Source organism: Coturnix japonica, chromosome 10 (genome assembly GCF_054131305.1).
Source record: "Coturnix japonica strain WE chromosome 10, WE-NBRP24, whole genome shotgun sequence".
NCBI classification, from domain to species: Eukaryota; Metazoa; Chordata; class Aves; order Galliformes; family Phasianidae; genus Coturnix; species Coturnix japonica.
Genome location: NC_140672.1, coordinates 10759303 through 10786959, shown reverse-complemented (window position 1 = coordinate 10786959; position 27657 = coordinate 10759303). Strand labels below are relative to the sequence as shown.

General features: G+C 43.7%; 1 protein-coding gene and 1 pseudogene across 6 annotated transcripts in view; one reads left to right on the top strand and one right to left on the bottom strand.

Annotated features, from left to right (window-relative positions):
• LOC146759313 (kinesin-like protein KIF20B) overlaps positions 1-19225 on the bottom strand; it is a 19830-nt pseudogene extending 605 nt beyond the window's left edge. The window contains exons 1-16 of the transcript XR_014932332.1: positions 19084-19225; positions 16968-17002; positions 15299-15385; positions 15060-15176; positions 14729-14867; positions 13240-13424; positions 11808-11856; positions 10981-11174; positions 10217-10328; positions 9693-9764; positions 9101-9247; positions 7123-7285; positions 5699-5966; positions 5144-5205; positions 4846-4917; positions 3431-3626 (exon numbers count right to left, since the gene is read on the bottom strand). The product of XR_014932332.1 is annotated as a kinesin-like protein KIF20B (transcript). The remainder of the gene's footprint in view (positions 1-3430; positions 3627-4845; positions 4918-5143; positions 5206-5698; positions 5967-7122; positions 7286-9100; positions 9248-9692; positions 9765-10216; positions 10329-10980; positions 11175-11807; positions 11857-13239; positions 13425-14728; positions 14868-15059; positions 15177-15298; positions 15386-16967; positions 17003-19083) is intronic.
• Positions 17516-27657, top strand: LOC146759312 (zinc finger CCCH domain-containing protein 11A-like). 5 transcript variants are annotated; one of them, XM_085510212.1, is made up of 9 exons: positions 20343-20530; positions 21321-23492; positions 23922-24112; positions 24392-24479; positions 24597-24659; positions 24901-24987; positions 25278-25574; positions 25910-25980; positions 26433-27657. In XM_085510212.1, exons 3-9 carry the CDS (start codon positions 24059-24061, stop codon positions 26490-26492), a joined length of 720 nt encoding a protein of 239 aa, XP_085366338.1. In that variant the 5' UTR covers positions 20343-20530; positions 21321-23492; positions 23922-24058; the 3' UTR covers positions 26493-27657. The 5 variants fall into 5 exon arrangements, with proteins under 5 accessions (XP_085366334.1, XP_085366336.1, XP_085366338.1 ...); XM_085510211.1 differs by having other exon boundaries at positions 23607-24112; XM_085510208.1 differs by lacking the exon at positions 20343-20530 and adding an exon at positions 17516-19226 and having other exon boundaries at positions 21321-24112.

The following is a 27657-nucleotide window of genomic DNA, read 5'->3' as shown; positions in this document are numbered from 1 at the left end:
CCTCTTTCTTCGTTCAATGATGCCCATTTTGTTGTGGGATCGTCTGCTGTGGCGTTTTCCCACGGTGCACCCATTTCTCAAAGGACACATTGGTTTGAATTTGCTCGGTTTCTTTGCACTTTTGCTTTTCCTTCAAACACTGCATGGGGGTGCTGATGTCAGTTGTGCCTGTCCTGGTCACTTGACCCCCTTTGACTTTGTAGGCAGATGGTTGGCTCTACCTGTAGACACTCTGGGTCTGAACAAACAGCACCATGGAGCTGTGGGTTTGGGAATCCACACAACTGCTAAGCTGGGGCAAGGAGTGCTGTTCAGTTTCTAATGACTAACATTTTGCATGAGCTAGTGTGCTGTTTCTTTTGTGTATGAAGCTCGTAAACAGCTAACAGATTGGCTTTCCCTCTCTCTCTGTTTCTCTGTTTAGCAGGAAGGAGCGTCCTAACTCTCTGAATGACGATTATGATTTTCAGCATTATTCAGTCCCGCCTTTAGGTTTTCATTGTCTTGAAGCAGTGCTTTGATGTGCTGACTTTTTTGTGAGGAAACATCAACAATACTTCTGCATACTTCCCAAATCCTTTCAAGACTATAGTTAAAGGAGAGGTCCTGCACAAGATCTGAGATGGAAGAAGTCTGTGACTGAATGCATCCAGAACTAATTTGAGATGTCCCTGGCTCATCTTTTTCAGTCTGAGGAATCCTTTACACTGACAAAGTCAGTACCGATGGTGTGAAACTCTAAGTGACATTTGTATAATTCATCTAATTTGGTCCGCATTTCTTTTACTTGTGACACTTTATCAATTATATATTCTTTGGCAACTTCTATGTTGTTAGTTAGTTGGGCATTTTTGTTTTCAAGTGTCATATTTATAGATTTCTGTTCATCCAGTTCAGAAGCAATTTCCCGATAGTCAGCTTGACCCTGCAGAATTTGTTCACGGAGGGCATCAGCTGTTTCTTCAGAAAAAGAAAGCTCAATACGCAGGCTTGTTACCTGCTTACTGAAATCTTCTTTTTTATTTTGTTCTCTGCTGCATTGTTCTTCAAGCAGAGCTAAATGACGTTCCAAGATTTCAGTTCTTTCCCTCAGTGCTAGTACTTCCTTTCGGTACGTGGAGCACTTTTGTTTCATGTGTTCAATTTTCTTTTGCTCTACAGTGTTCTTTTTCTTTCTCTCATTTACAACTACTGTAAAACAAACAAACAAACAAACAAAAAAGGGAAAAGGAATGTAGCTCAGATTGATTAAAATCATTATTACATAGCAGTTCACAACACCAAGTAGCAACTTCTAAGTGAAAAACTGTCGTAATATGCAAGCTATGCCCTCACATCACATAGTATTTGATACTAGTGAAGGAATTCAAGTCCTCTGGACACGTAATCAGGTGCCTCAGATTTCTATACAGAATTAACAGCAAAAGGTTTTCAGTCTGGAAGAACACTTTTACCATGGCACTACTCAAACCTTCCACTCCACACCAGTAGAAAATCTTATTAGATTTAAGAAACATGGGAACGAGATAGATAATTCACAGCTATATTCTTTCTATCTTCCGTGCTTCAGCAATCCCTATAAAGCAGCCAGGAATCACTCCATCTACATCTAAATGGTAGATAAACAGTTCTCTAAGAAATTTCATTCCAACTCACAGTCCTCTAACTTTCAAAAGAAAGATAAAACCCTGGACAAGTTGATCACTTAAGTGTTGATATCTGTCTCTCTTATTCAGTTGATCTCTAAACAAAATATGAGGATTCCTACTTCTGTCCACACTTACTCTTTTGCATATAAAGTTCACTCATAAAGTTGTACAAATTTGCAGATTCAGGTTTCCATAAATATTCCATTAGCTTGGGGCTGTTTTTTTCTTTAACTGGTGAGCAATTAGCTAAAATCACATGCATTTTCTTTCTATCAAAAGCGACTTCTGCTGTATTTCATCATTGCTTTAGAATCCAGTTACGTCCATTCCATAATATGCATACTTTAAGTATTAAAATAAATATAAGTCAAGACTTACTAGGGATTGGGTCACCACAACAATATATTCCATGGTGATTCTTGTACAGTCCTTTTATTACTACAACTACAGAAATGCAGAATTTTATAGCGCCCACGTGCAGCCTGCATTACATACAGATTCACATGTACTGCATGGAAACAGCCTCTTAACTCATCTAAGGAGTTTTATATACAGCCCTCAACTGATTTAAAAGTCATACTGAAGAAACAGCAGTGGCGTATTCCACCCCAAACCAGGTTTTGGTTTTGACTGCTGCTCCCAGCAACACTAGTGAGGGGAAAATGATTTATAAGTAATCTAAACACTTTATGCTGAAAACAACAAGCAAGCACTAAAGCAAGATAAATAAGACTAGGGAGAAGATGTGTAATGTTCAGTCTAGAAGCTCCTTACACAGGAAGTAGGGAAAAAGCATTATTACAGAGCATAGGAAACAAGACCTAAAAGCTCAGAGAATGGTGTAAATACCCTGAACTTTAAGCTGAGATAACCTAGCATCTCCTAAAACACTTTTGCTCGTGCTACTTATATAACTAATTCTACAAAAGAACCAGCACAACATACCTGTGCTCATTGTTCTACTGTGTATATTTAACATAGCTAAAGAATATATATTAAGCGGTTTTTGAAATTGGACGCTATTAATACTCACAAATAGAAGAAAATTTTAACATGATTGAATACTCAGTACTTCTTAACAGAAAACTTCATGCTGACATTGTGACTATCAGCTACCCATTTTAATTCCTATGTGGAGCATTGCTGTCATTAATTTTTAAATGAGAGCTTTGGTCATATGATTAGAACAAACCCACTACTATTTGGAGTATGGAGGAGTCCACATCCCTCCCTCAGTCTCTGGTAAGATGCTTATATGTGATGCCATTCAGTGGTCACATTAGGATTCAATATTTATGCCAAATAAAGGCAGCAGGGACAAATGTGTTCCCCGGTGGCGCAAGTGGTAGGAATGCCGCATTGCAACACTGGAGGCCCTGGGTTCGAATCCCCCCTGTGGCGCAAGTGGTAGAAGTGCCGCTCTGCTACACAGAGGCTCGAATCCCGGGGGCTGGACTCGATGATCTCTAAGGTCCCTTCCAACCCGCACGAAACTATGAAACTATGAAATCTGCAAGTGCATCAACAGATGAGGAAAAAGCAGCAAAAAGGAAAAAAATAGTGCAAAAAACTTTTATTCCTAAGCATTCAAAAATGAACAGCATAGGACCTTCTGAAAAAGGGATATTTACATAACAGTTACTTCTATTTACAGTTTAACACAGTGGCTTTTCTCCTTATACCATAAGGTACGCGCTTCACAGCCTTTTGCTTCCTATCTGGAATAGGAAGCAATTTATTGTTTTGGAAGACACCCTGTTCAAGGATGGAAGAAACTGTACCTTTCTTTGCAGGTGGCTCTTCCACAGTAGGCTTATCCTCATCAGTACTGTGCTTTCTTCCCACTTCCAACTCAGTTTTCTCTTGTTTCAGTGCTTTAACTGAAAGCACTGAAAATTGTCTGCTTTCAGTTCCTTTATTAGTGTTCTCTTCTGCCGGTTCTGCTTTAATGGTAGTTAAATGGTAGGTAGTCTTTTCCTGTATTGATATAAGATCAGTTACATTGAAGCTTAACAAAAGGAGCACTTAAGTCTCAGTAATCTTCTGTAGGCAAATATTTACACAAAACCATACAGCTAAAATATTTACCCGGTGACTCTATAGACATCAGTTACAAATCTCAATAGCAGACAGAACAAGTACACCTTCAGATAATGACAAGTGCAATACTCGGTAGAGTATACAAGGGAAAGCAAGAGCCTAGCAGGTTACAAAGTAAAAGACTTGCACACAATCAAGAGTTTACCAGTTTATCAAAGAATTTCCTGTTTCCAAGAAGTCAACAAAATTACAAACATGGTCAAAGAGCAAATGGTCAGCTCTCATACAAGTTCATCACATCACACTTCTGCTAAGCTGCTAAAATCACTTTCATCGTGACAGATATAATCCAACCTTAAAGCTTAGTCAGCTCTGTCACGCATATTTTAGATTGTGTCCTTGACCACAAGTGAAGCTTCCTTACTTAAAAGATGACGATTGTTAAGCCATGCTGGCACTGCCAAGGACTGATTATTCATCTTTAGTAGCTTATGAAAAGAAAAGCCTCAGAAGTGTTCAGGCCACACAATCTCACAGATAGAGTTGGAGCCTTGTTCTTGGAAGAAGTAATAGGTGAGGACATGACTACTCATCACAGTCAGCTTTAATACCATGGAAATACTAAGTTGCAGTGATGCAGACAGTCAAAGATTTAGAAGGGTCAAGTTGCTAAGCTTACAAGGTTAGAGATCTGAGTGACAGAATTAACTATAAATGTTTTCAGAGCTACTTCAGGCTACCAAACATCAAAAAATGAACAAAAACCACCAGAAGTGGTATGCACACATACTTAATCAAGCTAGTCTTCACATATTCAGTAGCTCGCAGTACATTAGTCAGGATAAAGTTTTATGGACTGCATAGAACGTGGAGATATCCTGACCATTCATACTTGTACTTCCAACTCTACTCAACATACTTTTACTGTTGCTCTTCCTCTGATGTAGGAGTGTGAGGCAGGAGTTAGTGGAACACACTGATATTTTTGTTGTTTGTGTTAACAACAACTACCTTCAGATAAATTTGAATTGTTTACAATTTCAAGCGAGTACCAGCTACATACAGAAAATCAGTTTTCCAAAAATGTGTTGATTACAAGCATAGAATTAGTGTTTTTCTTTTTTTGTATAAGGATACGGAGATGTGTAAAACTCACATCATCTTTTACTTTTTCTTCTAAATGAGATTTTAAGTCTTGTAGCTCTGTAATAATGTCATCTTTCTGCACCTTGATTGAGATTGGAAATAAAAAATAAAAAAAATTCAGTCATCAGTTTCTAATGTAGTATTAAGTAGCTGAATTACACAATGCATTAAAGGCAAATTCAGTTAAGCTAAGCTCGGTAAGAAATCTATTAATTGAGCCTACTGGAATAGCATTTTAAGCTACCACAAGTTGCTATTAATTAATTAATTAATTAAAACAATTTTACACAACATCTTGATAAAGTTACCTCAGTTGCTTCTTTAAGTTGCTCAACAGACTCATCTAATTTAATCATCTGCATTTCAAAGTCTGTAACACACAGAAAAGGTTGTATTACATAAGTAGCCAATAGATAGTTTATTAAGTAATCAATTTTTCCAGATATTCTATGTTTAGGTAGCTTTTGAACAGATTAATTTATTTGCATGTGGTCTTCACTTATTGGGAGTGATTCAGAAGTTTTCTATATTTCTTGGAATGAAAACATTGCATCAACAAGACATAAAGAAGAGTAGAGATTACAATATAAAAGTAAAAATCAAGATTTAGACATTTAACCCCATACTTACGAAAGCGTAAAGCTGCTAGTTGCAGTTTAAAGGAGAGGGGGAAAAAAGAAAAGAAATAACCAAAAACCGTGGAATTGCTGAACCTGAATATACACAAGGAACAAACTATCATTTATCTACAGGCTATGGTTCCAAAGGTAGAACATCTCCTCTAATTCCTACTCAAACTGGTTATTTCTATTTTAGATTAATGAACTATTTCTGTCTTCTACCTTTCACATTGCATAACTCACCTTTGCTCTTCTGCATCAGCTCTTCTTCAGTTTTAAGTAGTTTGGTGTTTTTCTCTGTTAGCTCTTCTTTGGTCTCCATCAGTTCAAAGTTAGTTTTCTCCAGCTGCTTTTCAAACCAGCCAATATCTTCCTTTGGGTCCCCCAGGGATACAATGGAACTATGTGCTGCCTCAGCTTGCTCTTTAATATCCATGACATCATAATGCACAGAATCAAGAATGCCCTCAGGATCAACACAGGTGTCAGGCACTATGCTATGTTCTCCACCCTGAAACGTAATTTATAATCAGTTAAAACTGGTGAATAGCTGACTACATAATAGCTGTTATTTCTACAGATAGTCTGGATAGCCACTATGAAGACAGCCATACAAGAAGTTTTTAATTTCAGCTTCAAAACCCACCTCACAAATTCACATACAACATGACAGTGATTCATATGGGGGGAAGATAAGTGGCATTCTAGTAACAGCTAATATATTTTATAGTATTTGATGTTTGGTCACTACTTAAACCAGTTTTCAAGAAAGTACAAAAGAGTTATTGCAGACTCCAATCCTGCTTTTAACCTCAAGAGTTTCACTAGGCAAACAATGTACAAGAACTGCCACTTCATGCAGCCATAGATTTCTGCTTTTTTTATGTTTTGAGTTTCCAGTTGCATTCAGTGCAACTGATCATCATCTTTTCAGTTCTTTGTCTTGCAGCGCCACATCACCCTCATAGGCTGCTCCCTCTACTTTCACACTTAACCTCTTTCAGATAAGGTCACAATCCAAGGGCACACATCCATCAGTTGTGCTTCAAACACAAACTCTCAGCACTTCAAAGTTTTCCATCAAGACTGTAGCACTGATCTGACAGCTTAACTTCTTCAGTGTTATATCATAGCACTCACTCCTACCCATTCCGCTTAACCCCCACTTTCCCACTGAAGCATCTGATGGCCATAACACAGCTTTTCAAACTCTTTACTGCTCCACTTCTTTTGTCAACACTTGAACTGGACAATATTCAAAATTACAACAGCAGCAACATATGGGGTAGCTGGATTTGCTTTCCTACATGGGATCATATTTTGAGAAGAGAGAAAAATTAAGTAAATAGCATAAAATCTCCTCCAGATGTAACAAGTGGCTTCTTGTTAGGTTGAATACTTTTTAGGAATGAGATTCTCAGAAGATGCTTCTGCCCTCACACCCCAAAGAAACACAAAGACCCCAGTAGAGATTTTTAGAAAACTCTGTAGGAAAATTAAGCTCAACTAAAACACTAAATTAAAAAACCTGACTGCTGTATGGAGACAAACACCCAGATTCACTACAGATACTACACAAATAGATTCATATTCTTAGAAGAACAGAATTTTTTCTTTAAATGCAAATCATAAGTACTGATCAACAAAATAGACTACAACATACTCACTTTTTGTGCAATAGCTGAGAATCTTAGCACATTGAGTGTTTCTTCATAGGTTGAAGCACACTGGCTGATGTTTGCTAACATGTGTATCTTCCCTTTTCCACTGAAGAATCCCTGAAGAAAGTGTGTTAACTTACTTTCACTAAACGGTATGTACTGCTGCACCCTTTGAAGACAAAAACCACAACAAATCCCATTAGCAGAAGTTAACAGCTTCATTTCAATGTGAGAGCTATCCAAGTGGAAGACAACACATTAATAACTGCACTAGTCTTTAAATCATTTTGAGTTGTGGGTTGTTTTAAATTTAATCTTTTTGCTAGTTTGCAGTCAGGTTGTATGATTGTTCCAGCTACTATGCAGCCATTATCTTCTTAGACAACCCACGAGAACATTTAAAACAAAAAGTACATTCAACATCCAGCCTAAGATAGGTCATACAGCCTCACGTTAGCTTAAATTCTCTCTCACCTTTCTCTTTCCCTTACCACATCTGGCAAACTGACCTATCTACTTCTAAGAAAACAGTACCCAACAAAATCAGAGATAACCACTCTCTCAGTATATTGTCTCTAGGAAAGGACAATAGTAAATACTTTGGAAATAAAGAAGCATATACTTATCACAACATCTCTGGTGTTTCCTAAACCAAGGTTAAGCCACTGAATCAAACAGCTGGTGATGTACAGAAAATTAGGAGAGAACTCCTAAAGCGTGACTAAACACACTGTTCTCTAGTGAGGTTACCTGCTGGACTCTTTACAGCTACTGAATTCTGCCAACAGAGCTAAAAGCTTCACATAGCTACGCTCCTGTCACAACACACGTGACCCATAAGTAGCTTTAGTGCAGGAGTGGTAAATGAGTTCTTATTTTAAAGAAAATTACTATCAAAGTCATCACTACATTTCCCCCATATTGTTAAAATTTCAAGTGATCAGGACCAACAAATAAAACAGTTCTGAATAAATCAAAGCACTTTAAGCAGCAGCTAATTTTAAGGAATCCTTCTTCCCTAGAAAGGACAGACAGATAAGAGACTAATCCAGTAGCAAGGCCTATTTTCATCTACTTTTAAGCATAACAGAATTTGAATAGGCTACCAGGCACAGTGTGGCATTTCATGAACACAGAGCTCACCTAATCTTTGGGACAGAAAGACACCTTCAAATGAGAATCAGCAGAGAATTCTGCAATTATATCCAGCTGTGACTGTAAATAAATACTACATTGTTTAAAATACAGAAAGCTCTGTCTGCACTCATTTAGAGCACAACCTCAGACAGAAGTAGCAAGCAGGCTTTCTTCTCTCTGAATTTGGTTAGCTAGATCAGAAAGAATGATGAAGTTGCATCAAGGTTTGGAAAAATATATATATATATGTATATATGTATATATGTAATTATATATATTTATATGTATATATGTAATTATATATATCTATATATAATTTTTCTTTTCCAAATTATATATATATAATATATATATTCTGACCATGTCTCTTGGCTAGGACAAAGCACAGCAATATCCCTGAGGAAAACTGTTACAGCAGAACTAAATGATAAATGCAACTAACTAACAAAGGAGGAAAAGGTCTAACACTTCACACATTTAAAGTGAAAATAGTGAAAACAAATTTTATAATCTCCCCCAGGACTTGTTTGAGAAGGCAAGGCCAGAAAAAAAAAAAAAAAAAAAACCACAACGCTAATTTGCTTAAGTCTATGAAAACACATTCAGAAATTTAGAACTGGAATGGTTTTATTTGAAAAAACAAACAAACAAACAAAAAACAACAACAAAAAGAAGGCAAGTTTATAGATCACTTTCTTAGATCATTAAGTCTTCACACATCTGCAGAAGCCTACAGATAGTTTTCACTCATAACATAGTTTCGTACTCTGCATTTTAAACAATAGTTTAAACATTGTACATGATATCTGAAATCTACAACTAGTTTACAGTTTGTACAAGGACTTACTTTGACTGCTGACTGATCTTGAGTGCACTAATACACTTGCTTAGAGTTAGGAGAGATGCATTGATATTTCCACTCTCTTTCAGTCTGTCACCTTCATTGCACGTCTTGGTATTCCTTTCTGAACTAGCAAGATCACACAGTGATAATCTGAAGGCAGATAGGAAAATTAAGTTTTCTTGCCTTTGAATGTACATTGATTATTTATCATTTCCAACACAACCACAATCAATTTCTTGAACCCTTTCATGCTTTTTAATGTTGCTTTCCTAGTGAAGTTGCACACTACTTCCTGCCAAACTCTTTTCCAACACAGCTTCCATTTTTCTGCCATATTCTTCCTTCTGAGGATTTAGTTCAGAAGTTGAGTGAGAAGGATAAAGGAACACTGTGTGGAACAGTGGGCACAAGATATAGAACAGCATTACAACTTGATGGTTTAGTACTGCATAATGACAGGAAATGGGGAACCACCACTCATACAGGAGGCTGTATCAGGGAACCTAGTGTCCGTAGCCCAATATCAATACATCAATACTGAAAGTAACTGACAATTTCATCATAAAAGAAGAAGGGAACTCTGCTCTGAACTTACTCATTGACTCGTGTCACTCGTGGCATTTCAAGGTCTTCAATTCTTAGTACCTTAATTGTAAATATACTGTGGCTAAAAGGAGAAATGAAGCAAGGTCAATAGCCAGAAATACACACATTTTCTAAAATCTGTAACATCTGTTCAAAACACTGCTGGATTTATTCCAGATTCAATTAACAATAATTCTACTAGATGCATTAAACCTTTTAAGGAGACATTCCGTCTTGGTTTATTTTGCTTTTCTTCCCCCTCATGAACCACCATTACTTACATGGAAGAAGGCTTAGTTGTTTTGTTGAGAGTTTTTGATAAAACACTTAGCTTTTGTATGCACTTATCTGCTTGAAGGACTAATCCTTCTAGTTCAAAGCACTAGAATCACAAACTGTCACAAAATATCACATGGAACACTAGATATCAAGCCTTTTTAAAGCCTCTTCCCCGAAAAAAAGCCATAAACAATATTTTCATTCATCCCTCTTCCCCACACTATGTTACACCCAATGTTAGTGAAAGTTTCCCACCTTCAGCTGGAGCAAGTATTTAGCTTTGTGCTTGCAAAACTCTGGTGTTTCTGTCCCAGTTTAAAAAGTCTGAAAGCTTCTTTAGAATCAGAAATCTGAACCCACTGCAAACCTTTCAAAAGAAGGAAAAGTGATTTTTGCAAGCTTTGCTAGCAAAAGAGAAAGTGAACAAGAAATAAGGTATACAAACTAAGAACATTTAGTTAAGACAATAAAATACTTCATTAACTCTGCCTCAAACATACGACAAGCTGATGGCAGATAAGACTAAGATTCTTCCTCCCACAGAAAAGGGCAAGGTATAGTATAGCACAACAGTTTATCCTACCAGTATACTAAAGTATGTTCCATCCAAATTAAGCAAGCAGCCTTAGTACTGAAAGTACAAAAGCTAAGTTCTTAAACTACAGAAGCCGAAAGTTTGTATTCATTGGTGCAGAAGTCAATCTGAGAAGTTTTTTGTTTTAGCTTGTAGTTTTTATTGGGGATGGGTTATCTGGATTCTGTCTGCATTATAACGACTGTATGGCTCTCATTTTCAAGGATGATGAAGGCAGTGGAGTTCACACAGGCTTTATGGGCAAAGTACAGGAATAAGGAGAATACTGTTGAAGATGCAGATACGTACATGTAGCTTGTTGCCTTCACATTCAAGCAGACACTTCTAGAGCTACACTGAACACATTTAAGAGTTTTCTATCTCAGAAGAAACATGTTACACTATTCCATGACAAGCTTGGCAGTTTGCAAAGTATTCTAGTTACCTTTTACGTAAGAATATCCCTTGATGTCTTGAGCAAGGCGAAGTGTCCTTTTTTTTCTGTCATTTGATAAAGGAGCCAGTAAATCATAAAAACATTCATTGTAAATCTCAAAAAATGAAACCCAGAGAACTTCACAAAATCATCTATAGATAATCTGCTAAGTTGGTCTGATCCTTCTGAGAGATTTTCTGCACCTGCAAAGTAGAAAATATTACAAGTCAATGTAGAGACAGTAAAACTAGCTGCATTTAAAAATAAGTAATAGTTAAGCTTACAGCTTAAAACTTTTCCCAGAACATAAACACAGAGAATCCCCACCTCTCATACAAACACCAAGTATCTGGAAGTCAAGACGCGTGCCCTACACATTTGCAAAGACACGCCTGCTATAAAGCTTGCTTTTTCACTTCCAAAACCCAATCTAACATCTATAGTTGGGTTAGAAATATTCAGAACTCTTCAGTCTTTACAATATAGAGAACTGAACTAGTAAGGACACTTCGTTCTGACTTTTTAGGGAAAAAAAAGTATTTAGTGAGTTCTTAAGTGCCCTAAAGGCCTGTCGGAAAACCACTAGGGATCTTATCAGAAATCATACTCTTTTTCTTTGTTTTACTTTCACCTCATAAAACCAGGTTATGATAGATGTCCCAGTAGTCTCCTAGCCATTTTATTCCTTCTGTTTTCTGCCCAGATGTCCTGCCCATTATTCCGTTCTGTTACAAATAAAAGCTAAATAATCCTTTTATTATCAGCATTAGCCAAAAAAGCCAGTCGTTGACCTTACAGAAGCTTTTCTAATTGCTACTGTTTAATATAAAACATACCCTTAGAATCAGATGGGGATTTGTCATTAGTGCTGTTGTGATGGTCTACCTACGAAAGAAAACAGAGACTTTAGGATTTATTATTGATGTACAGCACCAATACACCACTGGTTGCTTTTATTTATTTATTTATTTATTTATTTTAAAAGCAGCTGTATTGCTCTACCAGAAAACAATACAGTATAGTTCCAAGGTGCCAACACAAAAATCCTGGCTACACATTTTGACTGGTTTCACCTTACTACTCATTTCTGACAATTCCTTTACTATAAGATCTGATGCATTTCAGCTTCCTGATTCAGAAAGAAAAAGAACAAATAGGGAGAGAATCCCCAACAGGAAAAGGAGTTATTTAATAAGATGATTTTCAATAGCCCATTTATAATCTGCATTTTACCCTTCATGAATCTTGGACTCCTGAAATATTTTTCTTATTGGGATTTTCTTAATTCAGGACTTCCATATCCTATGGCTTATTAGGTCAACTCTCAGAAAAGGAAGTTAAGGTAGAATACTTGATCACTTAATGTAGATAAGCAGCTTATTATTTCTTAACTCAGGCTATCAAAGTGTTACACAAATGAAGTTATGACTAAATTTTGTAAATATAATATTTTTAAGTAGTTTGGTCATAGAAAATACAGAATAGCTCCCAACATGTAGATCTCATGATGTTCATAGATGTATACTCAGTTCCCAGGCTTCAGGTTGTGTTGCTTTTTTATAGAGCACAAAAGTAGAAAGAAATTCTCATCTACTGAAGAGGAGGAATCTCACCTACCAGATACAGTATGCTTAGAAGTAAAACTTTTAACATAGAAGTTTTCATCTACATGACACTCACCCAGATCTGGCTTTGTATAGTCAGCAAAGCTTGTACCTACTTAGCTTATAAGGTCAAGTATTTTACCTAGGAACACGGGTCTTGAAACTAGAGGAGGCACCTATATCGCACGACCACATCTTAACTCTCTAATGGAGTAGGATGAGATCAGCATATAGCTGTTCACTGCATTTTCTTTCCACATACTCACTAAACCTAGAACAGTTTTACACATCTTTGGTTCATGTAGAAGACAGGTGTTGTTTTTCCCCGAAATACTTAAAGATCATTGGAGCCAGACTTCATACTCAGCTGTGCTCTTGAAATAATTCAGAAGGAATTTTACTGCCACCTGCCTTTCACACTGTGAAGTCCACACTTAACCACCTCATCAGTAAGATCAAGTTAACATACTCCACAACTAAAATACCCCAGTGTGGTGTAGCACACCACTAATAAGATGCTTCATTCTTTTTCAGCAAGAACAGAAAGACAAATAGAAAACTGTGTGTAAATACAGAACCCTCTTTCATTACAGAATGGAAAGGATAACACTGAACTATCACAAGATGCATGTACTCATCATTTCTTTATAAAGTAGTTTCCTACCTCTTTTGTCAGACGAAGCAACAAATTTTTAAGAGCAATTTCTTCTCTCACTTTGTCATTAGTCAGTTTTACGTAATCTCTCCACCGAATAGGTTTCAGATCCATTTTTGTGTATAGCCTTCCTCCAACAGTTTTAAACAACATATCCATCGTCCTTGGCAAAATACCAACATCATCTTCTGTCCCTGTAAGCAATACACAAAAGAAGGGCCAGGTTACTATTGTAAGCAACATATAAACATAAATGAAGACAAAGATAACTGATTCTAATCTCAAAGTATACACAAAGAATTTAGAGGCCAGTTACAGTCTGAAGCAATGTTTGCAGTGTTACTAGACTGTTCCCTGAAAAATACTGGCTTTAAGCAACAGCTCACATCCCATTCCTTAGACATTACAGGGCATCACTTTAAAACAGCCAGAATATTCTGCATAAGCTTAGCCTTAAGAAGAAAAAATAACCCACAGCAAACTCCCACATTTAACAGACGTGCAGATTTTCAACTGTTTACCAGGCTCCCTTCCCGCTCTGAAACAACCCTGAAATAACAACCAGAGTGATGTCTCTGCTACAACATCCCGTTCGTCCCACAAACCCTATTTAGAAATATCTACAAGTCTCATAAAAACTGTTAAAGTAACTCAGCTCCTTTCCCATTGCCTTTTCTTGGAGCACACAACTACCTCCACATCTTGCCTACTTCACGCCTTAGTTTTTCCACTGTCACTAAATACCAAGCAAGCTTCAGTGTTTTAAAGTCAGTCATGAACACAAGAGAGGACAATACGCAGAAGAATTTCTATAGTGCTGTATGGAAGGTGCATAGAAAGATAATTTTTGAACATACTACCCTGTTGATTCTTAATATTTAAGTCCTAAAAAGGTATTACTATGGGAAAGTCTTCAGCTCCACGCATATAAAACTATTGGAAATACATAGTAACAGAACACTAAATAACAGAAATAAGGGGAATTTGTTTCCTGTGAACCCAATCGTTTCATTTGTTATGACAATATTAAACATAAAAAACAACTGCTCCCAGCCAGAAAGGAGATTGATGTATTATTTCTGTACTACTAAAGCTCAGGGAACACAATCTTCTATGCTGCTGTTATTACTAAAATCAGAAATTTGAAAAAAGATTGAAATACCTTGATCAAATGTTTCAGAATGTTTAATTTCTGCCTACAATAAATCAAACAAACTCAGACATACTTTGCCTTCAAATAAAGAACAGCATTTAAGATGCACGCATTTATAGTAGGAACAAAAACCAAAGTTATTGTAGTGTATGCTGTCTTACACACTTGTAAATTTAGTAATATTTGTTATGGAAGAAGATGACTTTTCAAGGCTACTAGTATTCAAAAGAAGGCAACGTACAAGGCCTGTTGAGTAACTAGGTAAGAAGTCATAACATCTCTCTCTTCTAGAAGTAGTTCTCACTTTAAGAAATTAATTCAAGGAAAAAGCATTTCTGCTCATACCTTGGAATGTGTAAGTTTTCCCAGCATTTGTAACGCCATACGTAAAAACAAGGCAATTACATCCTTCTAAGAACTCTTTCACTGGTTGCTTCACAGTACCTTCAAAGAATTCTTCTTGAGTTGCTTCAGGTCCAAACACCTGAATGTTACCAAGAAGCTGGTTAATCTCTTTATTTTGTTTAAGCAATATTTAAGTACTTGTAAGGAGTCAGATACACGTTGATAATTCTAAAGACAGTTAAGAAAAACTTGTTTGCTTTATATGAAGTAACAGAAGACAAGCAACTTTTTCCACAAATAACTTAATATCATTTAAAGACAATTAATTTACCCGTGAAAAGGTGAACTTCTGTGTTGTCTGTCCTAAAGTTTTATTGCTCATTCTTCCCAATGAGCTCTTAGGGGACTTCAGTATGATGCTTGTTGAGTCCTCAAGTGAAACACATCCCTATTACAAGGAAGCACAAGTAATGCAGGCATGAAAAAAGTTTTAAAAGGTCATCTTACAGGAAAGAAAACATATATAATTTAAGGGTTGTTTTTTTGTTTATGATTAAATAAATGCCTTACCTGCGATCCATTTGCTCTCTCCCGTGCCGTAAAGGGTTTAATACGCAGGCAAACTTGTATGCGTCCCCTAGGCTCCAAACTAGACCTCTAAAATTAAAGAGCTGGAAGTTAGAAATCTGACTAGATCCTCTGTTTGATGATTAGCACATTAAAGCAGTATTATTTTCATCATCCTATTGTAACAGACTCATTTGTTAACACAGGAAGTAATAATATTTTACTGTTTTCACAAGTGCTTTGGACCCTGCTAAACTTCTTTGTCAGAGCCTAGAATTTCAGAACAAGTACTACTGCAACACACTCCTGTACTGCATTCAGGCCAACTATGAACAAAAGTACTCCATTATTGTGCTTCTGAGACAATGTTAGCTTCATCCACTGATACCGGTGCTCCTCATAAGGTATCAAAGCAACACCACACATCTTGGTCTAGTCTATGTACAGTCTAAAAGCATAGTGAAGATGATTTTCATCTCCTCTGTAAGATTCTAATGCTTCTTATAAAGAAAAGAATTAAGTTTATTTATTTTTGGAGAAACAAGCTGCCTTTGTGGTCCTGAGGGCCCCTTTTTGTCACCTGTTGGGCATAGCAAGAGAGCTTTTCTTGTACAAATCTATGCCCCGTGTACCTTTCTCCATCCCAAAACCTAGAGTTGTGGTGCAGACACTGGATGCTGACCAGAGCAGTAAAAGAACAGAAGAGGGGAAAAGCAGATACAGGTAAGACACCTAAAAGAAAGGAAAAGAGCAGAAGAGAAGGAAGGATACGGTTAAGAACAAAGGACAGAAGATGGAAAGTGCTATAGAGGATTGGACTGGACATGAGCAGATCAGAGCTACACCAAGGTGTGGCTTCTCCCTGTGTCCCTGTCCACCACTGGCAACATCCCCCAATGACAGGGATGATGCTGCTCCAGCAGCTGATGGGGTTGTGGTCTGGGGTTACGTTCTATGCAGAGCCTCCAGAACCTGCTACAGACCTCCAGTTCCCTGCCACTTCTTTTTTTCAGGTGTCTGCACACAAGGAACAGGTGTTCCCCATGCCCTGCATGCTGGTAATTAGTGTGGGCAATTACTGTGTGGGAATTGGGGGAGGGAAATTCAGGGGTGGGATAGTGAGGAGGAATTGGAGGGGGCTGGGAAATTGTTTGGGTGGGATTGTAGAGATCAGATATGACTGCTAGGATGGGGGATATTTGGTTGGAAATACTGTCATTTCTATTACTCATTGCTTTGTATAAGTTATTAAATGCTTTATGTTCCCTCTGCTACATCTCTGCTTGCAGTCATTTGTGCAGTGACAAAGGTCCTCAGCTCTACATGCCCACCTCCAAGGTAGGATGGAGCACCACAGATGGCAGTGTTCCACAGCTGCCACCAGCAGCCCCAGCTCATCCCTCCACACCTGAGGTGTGAGTGGCTGTGAGAGTAATGTCTCTGTGGAAGTGCAGCTCATTCCTCCCCTCTGATGGGGGCAGAAGGCATCTGCATTTCCCTCATGGCTCTTATTTCCTGTGTTACTGTGGGAAATGAGCTGAGCCACTGTGCCTCCCTACTATGGCAAGCTCTGCAGCTCTGCCACTGTCTTTAGACTCAGCTGTTCCTGTGTGTAAAGCTCCACACTTGGACCCTGCAGAGCCCAAAGGCCTCCTTGGCTGCTGTTACTCACCTGGACATTGAGGGTGCTGTGTCTCCAGTCTGTACCTGCTTCCAGGTGTCACTTGCAAGACACTGCGATTCCACCTGGTTGGAACTGCAGTCAACAAACACAAATGTGAAAGAAATAAGAAAGGATTCTTTCATTTCACAGGCTTTCATCTCCATTGAAAGATGTTCTGCTGTGCAGCACAGCTGGGAGCATTTCATATGTGCAAAAAAGGGGGATAGGCCCTGGCTGTGCCCGGCCCCCTTCCGGCCCAGGCCCCAAAGCAGCCCCGACTGTGCTGGGTTCCCCTCTCACCTGGGCCCTGCAGTGGCCTCAGCTGTGCCTGGTCCCCCTCTGCTCTGGGCCCTGAGCTGGCCCCAGCTGTGCCTGGTCCTCCTCCATCCTGGGCCCCAAGGCCCTGCCTCTGCCTGCTCCCCCTCTGCTCTGGGCCCTGAGCTGGCCCTAACTGTGCCAGGCCCCCCTCTGGCACAGGCCCTGCCTCAAGCCCTGCCCCCTGTGGGCAGCAGTGCTAGTGCCTGTTGGTTTTGCTCTCTTCCCTCTTCTTTCCCTGTTCTCTTCACAAATGCTTTCAGATCCCCCAGGATGACGGGCACTGATACTGCTGCATTCTTCCTGCACAAACTTTCTGGGCAGCTCAGCTTTTTCTACAGAGCAGCGTGCCTTTGGAAGTGCTTGGAGGATGTAAACTAACAGCAAGAGAACACTGAGCTCTTCTGGGTCTTTCTAGGAATGGCAAAGAGACAGGAGAATGTGCTCAGGCTCGAGTGGTTGCTTGTATGCAGAAATCACAGTTGTCAACATCTGTGCTGTTTTGCTGTAGGCAGTAGTGTGTGACAAGAAGCCTACAATTATCAATTTAGTGAACGTAATTAATTGTAACAGTTCCCCTTTCTTCTTCCCTTGACACTTGGGTTATGGAGTTCTCCTATGCTATGTGCCGGTGTAATACCTCTGAGCCACAGCACTGTTGCGTTTAGCAAAGCTCATGGCAACAGGCTTTGGCCAACCTCAGAGCTACGTAGATGATGATAAGATATCTGATGATAGGAGAGAAAATGAACAAGCTCCAAGGTAAGTGTTGTTTTTTCCTTCTAGTCAGCACGCCATCGCTAAATCTTCCATGCTGTGACTTTTATCGTGACAGTGATGATCCCTTAACCTCACACCTTTAGCACAGCACTTTCTGTGGAGATTCCCACCAGTGACAAAGTATTAGTGCCACTTTTCTGCCTGTTTCTTTTTTGTCTGTATTTTCCAGAATGTGGGTATTTCTTTCATTGCCCACAAACACTGCCCAGTGCAGGAGGAGGCAGGGACAAGAGTCAGGAGCAAGGGCAGAATAGTTTCTCTGTTAGTGAATGGAATGCCAGTGTTTTCTGCATATGGACTTGCCATAGTGCTTCTTACAAGGCCTAACAGTGGGATGAAATGTGCCCTGAAGCAGGTGTGCTTGCAGGAAGGCAAAAGAGAATTGCAAATATTGCTAAGGGGGGCCAGTAAGATGATCAGAGGGCTGGAGCACCTTTCCTATGAGGACAGGTTGAGGGAACGGGGCTTGTGCTTGGAGAAGAGAAGGTTCCAGGGAAACCTCACTGTTGGCTTCTAGTATTTGAAAGGAGCATATAAACAGGCAGGGGAATGGCTGTTTACAAGGGTGGACAGTGATAGGACAAGGGGAATGGTTTTAAAGTGATACGGGGAAGTTTAGGTTGGATATTAGGTTGATGTTTTTCACACAGAGGGTGGTGACGCACTGGAACAGGTTGCCCAGGGAGGTTGTGGATGCTCCATCCCTGGAGGCATTTCAGGCCAGGCTGGATGTGGCTCTGGGCAGCCTGGTCTGCTGGTTGGAGACCCTGCACACTGTGGTCCTTTTCAACCCAGGCTATTCTATGAGTCTATGGCTGTTTTTAACACCAAAATGCAACTTGGCTTGTAATTGTTTCTAAAATGATCTGGTTCGTCCTGTTTTGAATGTGATATTTCTACAGCAGAAGGATGCAGAAGTGAAAAGGCTCGAAACGCTACTGAAGGAAATTGCCGAATGTCAGGACAACCTCGAGGAAGCAAATGAATCCATAAGAAAACAATTGAGATGAATTATTTCCTATGGCCAGACCACGGGGGGGCAACGAGGCAGCCGCCACCCACCCCCCATCTCCGTCCCCTTCATCCAACACGAAGGGGGTGATGGCGGTGGGGGGCCGAGCCCCTTCCCACACCAACCGGCTTTCAGGTCCCACCCCCAGCGTTTCCCACATGGTGAGTGGGGGGGGGGGAAAGCGGGAGGGGCGCAGGGTGAGCCTTAATTCTGCTCCCCCCGACTCCAACCGCACCGATCAGCCCTGAGCCGCCCCCCCCCCACCTGCAGCAGCAGCGCCAGGATGTGGAGGCGATGAGGGGGGGTCGCGTCGTCGGGCTCCAAACGGAGGCAAAGCCGTAACCCCCCTCCGGGGCTCCCCATCGTGCCAAAGCCCTCCCGTAACCCCCCCAGGCTCCGGGCGGCCAAACGCCGCAGGTAGCGGCTGCACGCTTTGGGCCGGGGGGGGCCGGGCGCCTGAGCCAATACTCTCAGGTATCCCCGCAGCCCCCCTTCGTTTTGGGTGGTGGTGGTGGGGGCGCCCACGGGGGTACACGAGCAGCAGCAGCAGCAGCTCCACCTGTAGGGGGGGGACACACAGCTCTCCGTGGAGACACAGCTGACACGTCCCCACCCCTCTGAGGACACCCCCCCCCCCTCCCCGGGATCGCCTTCCTCCGGCTCTGTAGACCGTAGGAACCAAAGCGAGGGCGGAACGCCAGTGAAGCAGATCGCGTTTCCCAGGGGACTCATTTCCGCAGAGCACGCGTTCCCTCCGGGGGAGCGGGTTACGGCACGGACCCATTGGGGATAATGGGGGGAAGGGGGAGTGGAGACCGGAGAGGCCTGACCTGGTTGCGTGGGGCGGAGGGGGGGGAACGGCAGAGGGAGCGGAAGAGGTTTGTGGGCTGAGGGCCGCCAACAGCCGCCCCCAAGGCCCCAGCATGGTTTAAGGGGGTATTTTGGGGCTAAGGGGTGGATTTGGCGTCCATAGGGTGGGTTTTGGGTGTATTTGGGGGCTGAGGGGTGGATTTGGGGTCCATAGGGTGGGTTTGGGGGGTATCTGGGGGTTATGGGGTGGCCTTTGGGGGTTTTAAGGTGGGCTTGGGGGGGTTTTTGGGGGCTGTGGGGTGGGATTAGGGTGCAGTGGGGTGGGTTTGGGGTCTATAGGGTGGGTTGGGGGAGGTATTTGGAGTCAGTGGGGGCACTCTAAGACCCCAGTTTAATGCGGGGGGCGGGGGGGTCTCTTTGGAACCAAATTGGGTTGAAGGGGAAGGGGCGTGGGGGGCAATCTTTATGCCTACGGCGCCCCCTAGTGGTCACCCACAGCCACGACAGGGGAACTTCGTGTCCTTCCGTGCAGGGGGGCAGAGCTTAGGGGTGGGCCCATATGAGTGTATATGGCCCAGCCCCCTCCCATCATCAGCGCTTCCTGCCCCGGGGCTGTGCCGCACCCAACGCTGCGTTCTGAGTTTCTATATAAAGGGTGTGTGTGTGTGTGTTATTAATGAGTATATATTGAAGGGGGGGGGGGGCTTTATTTTGGGGGGTTTGCGATGGCTTCGGTGTGGAAACGGCTGCAGCGTGTGGGGAAACGGGCGGCCAAAGTGCGATTCAAAGCGGAGCTGGAGGAAGTTCTGCTCAGGGGGGTGGGGGGGGGGAGTGGTGAGTGAAGACCCCCACCCCCCCCATTAAATAACATCAACATATACACAAAAGAAGGGTGGGGGGTTATGGGGGGTGTATAACCCTATATTGTGCTACAGGTGACCACCCCTGTCAGACACTTGTGACCTCCCTGACTCCAGCCCTGCTGCATGCAGGCACCACCTCCCCAATATCCAACAGGGTTGTGAGCCCCAAAACCTTGGGGGGACACTTGGGGTTCTATGGGGACATGAGACCCCAAATCCTTGTGGACACATTGGGGACACCCGGTGGGGATGTGGACCCCAAAACCTTGGGGTGAAGCTGAGGATGTGGACCCCAAAAACCTCACGGGGTGAAGCTGAGGATGTTGGGGATGTGGGCATAGGACCATCCTCCTACAGGACCAGCAGCAGCAGCTCCATTGTGTGACCTGCAGGGAGCTGGAATGGGATGGGGTTGGGGGGGTCACAGGGGTTATGGGATGGGGTTGGGGGGGAGGGGCTCACAGGGGATGTGAGCAGACCCCCGTCCCATAATCAACAACAACCCCCAACCCAAAGCGGGACTGCCCCCGCCATGAGCCCTAAAGGGGCTTTCATCTGACCTGATCCCCCTTTTCCCTACAGACCGCCGCAGACACAGCAAAGGGGCTGCAGCAACAACATCAACAGATTGGACACGTCTGAACAGATTGAACAGATTGGATACGTCCACCCATCCTGTTGGGCCCAGCTCTTCTTGGCTCTCTGTTCCCTCCTGGCCTTGCAGCTGGCAGCTCATCGGCTGCTTTGGGGCTTCAAGCACAGCCCCGATGGGTGGCAGAAGACTGAAAGGACAGAGCGGGAGGGGTCTGCCTGAGTGGCTGATGGCTTTGGGGCCGCATCCCGCCAGCCTGAGCCAGGAGCCTGGGCTGTAATGCAGCCTTCCCCACAGACAGCTGATGGGCTGTCCCATGGCTCTCTGGAGACGTGGAGAGGGACCAGCCCTGTGAACTGGGGGGCTCCTGGCCTCCCCATCCCTCTCTCGGGCAGCCACAAACAAGCAGCGACCCTTTGGCGTTAGGGAATGGGCTCTCGTTGGGTCACCCCCATGCACATCCCAGCCCACAGCCTCCAGCCTCACCTGTAGGCAATGCTCTCCCTCTGCAGAGAGCTCCGTCTCCTTCGCAACTGCCCGCTGTCAACACTTGCAGTGCTCAGGCTTCTGGTGTAGGTTGGAGTCATGTCAAATCTCACTGCAGTTGGGAAGGAAGAGGAGATTCGCCATCAAGCCTTTGGCTCGCTCACTAGCAGCAATCAGGCCTGTTCCCAGAGCCAGCCCTGAAACCATCTCTGTCCCCACTCCTGAGGGTGGATAGTGATAGGACCAGGCCAGGGAGGATATGACTCTGAGCAGCCTGGTCTGGTGGTTTATGACCCTGCACGCTGTGGTCCTTTTCAACCCAGGCTATTCTATGAATCTATGACTGTATCAGATGAGTCTATGATTGTATCAGACCTCAGGGAAGTCACATGGAAGAGGCAAGCCTTTGAAATTAAGCTTGATTTGCTTTGCCCCTCATACACCTGATCACTGCATCCCTTACTTGGCAAATGGTCTTTCTGTGGGGTGTAGATGAGGAAAGGGAAAGAGGAAAATAAAGCAGCTGCTTTGTCCTAGAGCTCTTGTTTCACTGGGGTCTGGCCCTATTTTCTGAAACTAAAAGACGATGTGTGAAAGAAGGACGGGAAAGGTGCAAGGAGGTTTTGGTTTTGGTGCTGACTCCAGCCTGGTGCTTGCTGCTGGGAAAGGCACACTTGGCTCCAAGGAAGGATGCATGGGTGGAAAGCCAGTGGCCAGGGGTCAGGGATCCCCAGCAATAGAGGGCAACAGCCCAACCAAGAGCTGGGGTGATTTGCTTTTAAACTGCATCCAGTGAAGTCCTGTCCCATTGGTTCTGACATACGTCTCCCCATTCCCTTCCAGTTTGTGCAGAGGTGGCATGAAACAGAGGGCATTGCTTTCTGCCAGACTGCAGGAGCAGAAGCATTTCAGGTGCCTAAATGGTTTGCTTTCCACATTGTGGTTGAAAGGAGTACATATAGAAGGAGGACTTCCATTCTTGGGGTGGATATGCACATGGGAGGCTGCACAGGGAAGGCTCCATCCTGGCCAGTTCAGCCAGCAGCTGTATCCAACTGGCAGAAGCCCCACTCAGTGAGGCCAGCAATGGTCCAAGGGCCTCAAACCCCAGCCCATGAGGCCGGCACTGGCCCTGGGCCATAAAGCCACAGTAAGGGAAGTCAACATCGGCTCTGGAGCCTAAAGCCACAATCAGAGAGGTGAGCACCAGCCTCGGGGCATACAGATGTGCACCCCTATTCCTTCCCACGATCTCCCCTGGGACTCCATTGAGCACTATGAGGCCACATTAGTCTTGACTGGTTTTTAATGAAAATTACAAAACCATGACAGCTGCGCAAGAGTCACCTTCACTTCCCTGTTGTTTGACTTCAGATCACCCCATGGGCTGACCCTGGCATTGGTTTCCTTAAATTCGGATCTAGGAGGCGTCCACTTCCATTATGATGAAAGCGCAGAAGTCATGCGAGCATTGCTGAGGTCTCAATGGTTGGCACGGTGGGAGGAGCACGTGTCCCACAGGTGGTGAGCAGAGCTGGTGCTCTGGCGAGCGTGCTGCACGCGGAGACTGAGCTCTGTGCATTTCGTGGAACAGATCACCCTGGCAGAGCCTGTCCGAAGGACTGCTGTGCTGTGTTGGTGAGCTGAGCGCAGCTTAGGCTGAACAGGCCCAACAGGTGAGCTGGGTTTGGTGCTGGCTGGCTGCTGGGAGGTGTCTCTACAGACATGAAATGCTAGGCCGGGGAGAAGTCCCCAGCTCCAGCAGTGCCCCTCCACATGGCTGTTCCCAGGGGAAAGAGGTTCTTGTGGAGATTCCAACCCGTGTTTTGGTGAGGATGATGAAACACCATTCATAAGGAAACAAAGCGCAACTTGTGCCTCACTACCACATGGATGGCTGGGTGCAGAGCTCCTGAGGAGATGGAGAAGAGCACTTGCTGACACAAGCCATGGCAGTCAGACACAAGCTGCAGCTAGCGTTGGGACGTTCTTGCAGCCAGCTGATTCCCAGACCTTTTCCTCCACAAGAGACTCAATTGCATGGCAGAACAAAGCTGGGAATATACTTCTCCCATTGACTTTTCTCTTGTGGATGATTTCTGCAGGGTTCCTGTTTGCAGGGAGATTTGGAGGATCGAGGCAGTCTTAGGAAGAGTGAAGCCAGCTCTTTCCAAGAGCAGGGAAAGTTCCTGTGGAGAGAGCTTGTGAGAGAACTTGTGCTTCCTCTGACACTTGAGCGATCATGTCTCAGCAAGGAGACAAGTGCGGATCCAATGCCTGCTCTGTGAGCGGAAAGGTATGGCTGGGTTCCTTTGGCTTGACTTTTCTTCTTTGTTCCCATTTGTAAAGGGAAGGAGTGGAGCAGGGGGAGCCCTGCTGGTCCTTTGGGACCTCAGTAAGTGGTTGGATCCTGAGCTCACTGCTGACAGCCTGGGCTAATGGCACGGGCAGGGCTCAGGCTGTATTTTCCCTTAGAGATCAATGATGTCTCAGCACTCTGATATCCCATCTCTGGCACGATCTGGAAGCTCTCAGCTGCCCGTTCCGACCTGAGTTTCTTCCTTTCTCTCTTCAGAGGCGGCGCAGCTGCCAGACATCCAGCTGCACCTTTCAGCGCGCAGAGGGACACAATGGGGATGGACTGTCTTTACTGCCACGCAAAAGTGAGTTTCTCTTCTGTCTGTAAAACAGGGTCTTTCTTTAGTGGGGGGTGGACACGGGCTAACAGGACAATACTGCTACTGTCATCTGTGAAATCAACACACGATCTCTTCTTTTAGGGACAGAGCCCGTGCGTCCATGCAATGGTGCTGGGCAAGGTGGGAAACGGAAAGCCCATGCAGGTAAGAGCTGTGGTGTGGGTACCTGCCACTAAATAGGGCTGCATGAAGGGGTGCATGTGTGATGGAAGAGTGAAGAAAGCCCACTGCAGATCTGTGCTGACTGCAGAAATGGCACCATGCTGTAGCAGCAAAAAGGAAAATGGTAGGAACTACACTTGGAGAGTTGAAGTTGGTGGTTGGCTGTGCTCAAATCTTCCTCCCAAGAGATGCTCTTCAAGTATTTCTTGTTTCTTTCTGCCAGAAGATGACGCAAGCGGCCTTCCAGCAAAGCGCAGCCTTGCGGCAGGTCTGGGTAGGACTGCAGCCTGTGACGTGGCACCCAAGAGAGGTACAGAGGCACAACAGGCATCGGGGTTTGATTCAATGTCGTTCTAGTCAGGCTTTCTGTCTGTTCTTTCCTGGGAGTGTTGTTGCTGCATGTTGCTTGAGGTCTTTGTCCCTGGGATTTACAAGTACCTTCCCTGTCCAGATTTGAAATGCAAACCCACACTTCACCCAAGATCTGCTGCTGTGAACACTCAAGATGAGATTTCCTAGTATTGTGGCCCATTCTGCAGACTGAAAGTAGCCTTGGGCTCCCTTGAAGTCTAACTGCTTCTCCTTTCTTGATTATAACAGATGTACAATGTGAGCCAAATGGAATGATCTACGTGAAAGCAGTGCAGGAAGTGCTTTCTGGGAGAGATCATCTCCAGGCTGGAGGGCTTCCAGTAACAGCAGGTCCCAGCTCAGGGAGAAGACCTTCCCTGGCTGTGTGCCCCCGCTCTGTCTCCAAGACCCTGGCTGGAGGGAAACGCAAGGGCTTGGACGAAGAGCAACAGGCAGCAGCGCAGTTGCCTGCTAACAAAAGAGCCAGGGGCCAGAGCACCGGCAGTGTGCCGGCCCCAACCCCACCACGGAGCTCCAAGCAAAGAGGTAAGAAGGTGCTGTGGCACCGTCCCGGTGAAGTGCTGTCCTTATCAAACACATTGAGTTTGCTTAGGGCTTGCTTTACCTTTTCCTTCTCTGTGGAGGGGAAAGGAGTTGAAGGCTACAAAGTCCAAAGGCAGCGAGGTGCCAGAATACCTAAACGCATCTCTTTCCATTAACATCATTATGCTCTTCCGTATTTCCCCCTGGAAATGTTACTCACTGAGAGGCTTCCTAGTCCCATTTGCTTTGTCTTTGGACTGCCATTTGTTTTCTCGGCACCCATATTTCTGCAGCTTTGCTGTAGACAAAATGAATTCATTGGTATTCTTGCTTTCCAGCAAGAAGACAACAACAAAAAGAAAGGAAAAGGGAAATGAGAAAGGCTTCTTTGAGAGCTGCACGTGCAGAGGTGAGTCCTTGGTGAACACAGACACGCATTCTCTTGTTGGTCTCAGTGCCTACATCTGTCAGACATAAAAGAGATGGCAAAATCCTGAGAGAAGCGATGGAATAGAAAAATTGTGTGTTTGAGGAAATGACACTGTCAGTGAGAGCTGCCATGGGGAGCTTGGACGCCTTCCTCTGGCTTGAGAACAATGTGGTTGGTAACAGCCAGAAGGTTTTGCTGTGATAAAGAAGCTTGCCATGTTGGGCACTGCAACCTTTGAAACGACCTTCCCATGACAGAGCATGAATCTTACCATAGACAACGTGTCATGGGAAGTAGTGTCAGTGACCTGAATGAAAGGAACATGCTGTTCCACACGGGGCCATTCTGGATGTTTACTGGTCAGGCTTTCTTCATGAGATCTCCCTAGATTGTTTCTGTCCTACTTCTACGCTTGCTTTGTTTCTTTCCAGTTCTTCGCAGAGATGAACAGCCTTGCAGAGATGATGCAGAAGGTGCACATGAAGGACTGAGAGGAAAAGCGTCACAAGGCAGCGGCTGCAGTGCACAGCATTTCAGTTGCAGCCCAACTCAGCATTCCATGTTTTACTACATTCTGGGATTTCTTTTATTTATTTATTTATTTATTTATTTATTTATTTTTATTTTTTTATTTTTTTTTCCTTTTTTTTTTTCTTTAATGCATTCAATCAATAAACTATCATAATTACATATTCACAAAGACTGCACAGCCTGATTTGTCCAGTGGCATTCCATGAGCAGCTGCCCGACATTTGGTCCAGAGTAGCATCTACGCATCTTCGGTCCACTATGCATCTTCGGCGCCCACCACAGCCCATCCCAGCACCGTTCTTCCAGGCAGTGCTCCAAGTGCTCCTGCTGTTGCTAGCACTCATAGAGGTTTCCCATGGAGCTCCATGGCACACAGGACCTGGCCCCCGCACACAGCTGTACAACCCCACTCCATTGCACAGCCCTGCACACAAACATGGGCAGCTCCTCTCTTGCACACAGCCACATGCCTGCTCATACTTGTATGACCCCAGCCATTTGAATAACACTGTGCACACACATTGATGTGCAACCCTGTCCTTCTGTCTACCCATGTGCATGGGCATCTATGTGTGCCACCATGCCTCCTTTGCACACCCAGGTGCCCACACAACATTCCATGCCCTTGTACTGATACTTGCTGCTACTCCTTCCCAGGCTGAAGATTCTGCACTTGCTTTTGTTAAACCTCTTCACGTTTATTGGTGCCCAGCTCTCCAGTCTGTCCAGGTCTTGCTGAATGGCAGCACAGACTTCAGGTGTGCCAGCCATTCTTCCCAGCTTTGTATCATAGGCGTACTTACAGAGCATGGACACTATCCCCTCCTCAAGGTCATCAGTGAAGATACTGAACAAGATCAGACACAGCACCAAGCCCTGGGGAACACTGCAGGCCACAGGTCTCCAAATGGACTCTGTGCTGTGATGCCATTATAGAAGGCTGCAGGGTTGGTTGAGCATGACTTTTCCTCGGTGAATCCAAGCTGCATACTGCTGATAAACTTCTTCCTTTCCAATTGCTCGCAGAAGGCATCCAGACCAAACTGTTCCAGCACCTTTCCAGGGACAGAGGTGAAACTGACTGCCGTGCAGTTTACCAGATCCTCCTCCTGCTCCTTTCTGAAG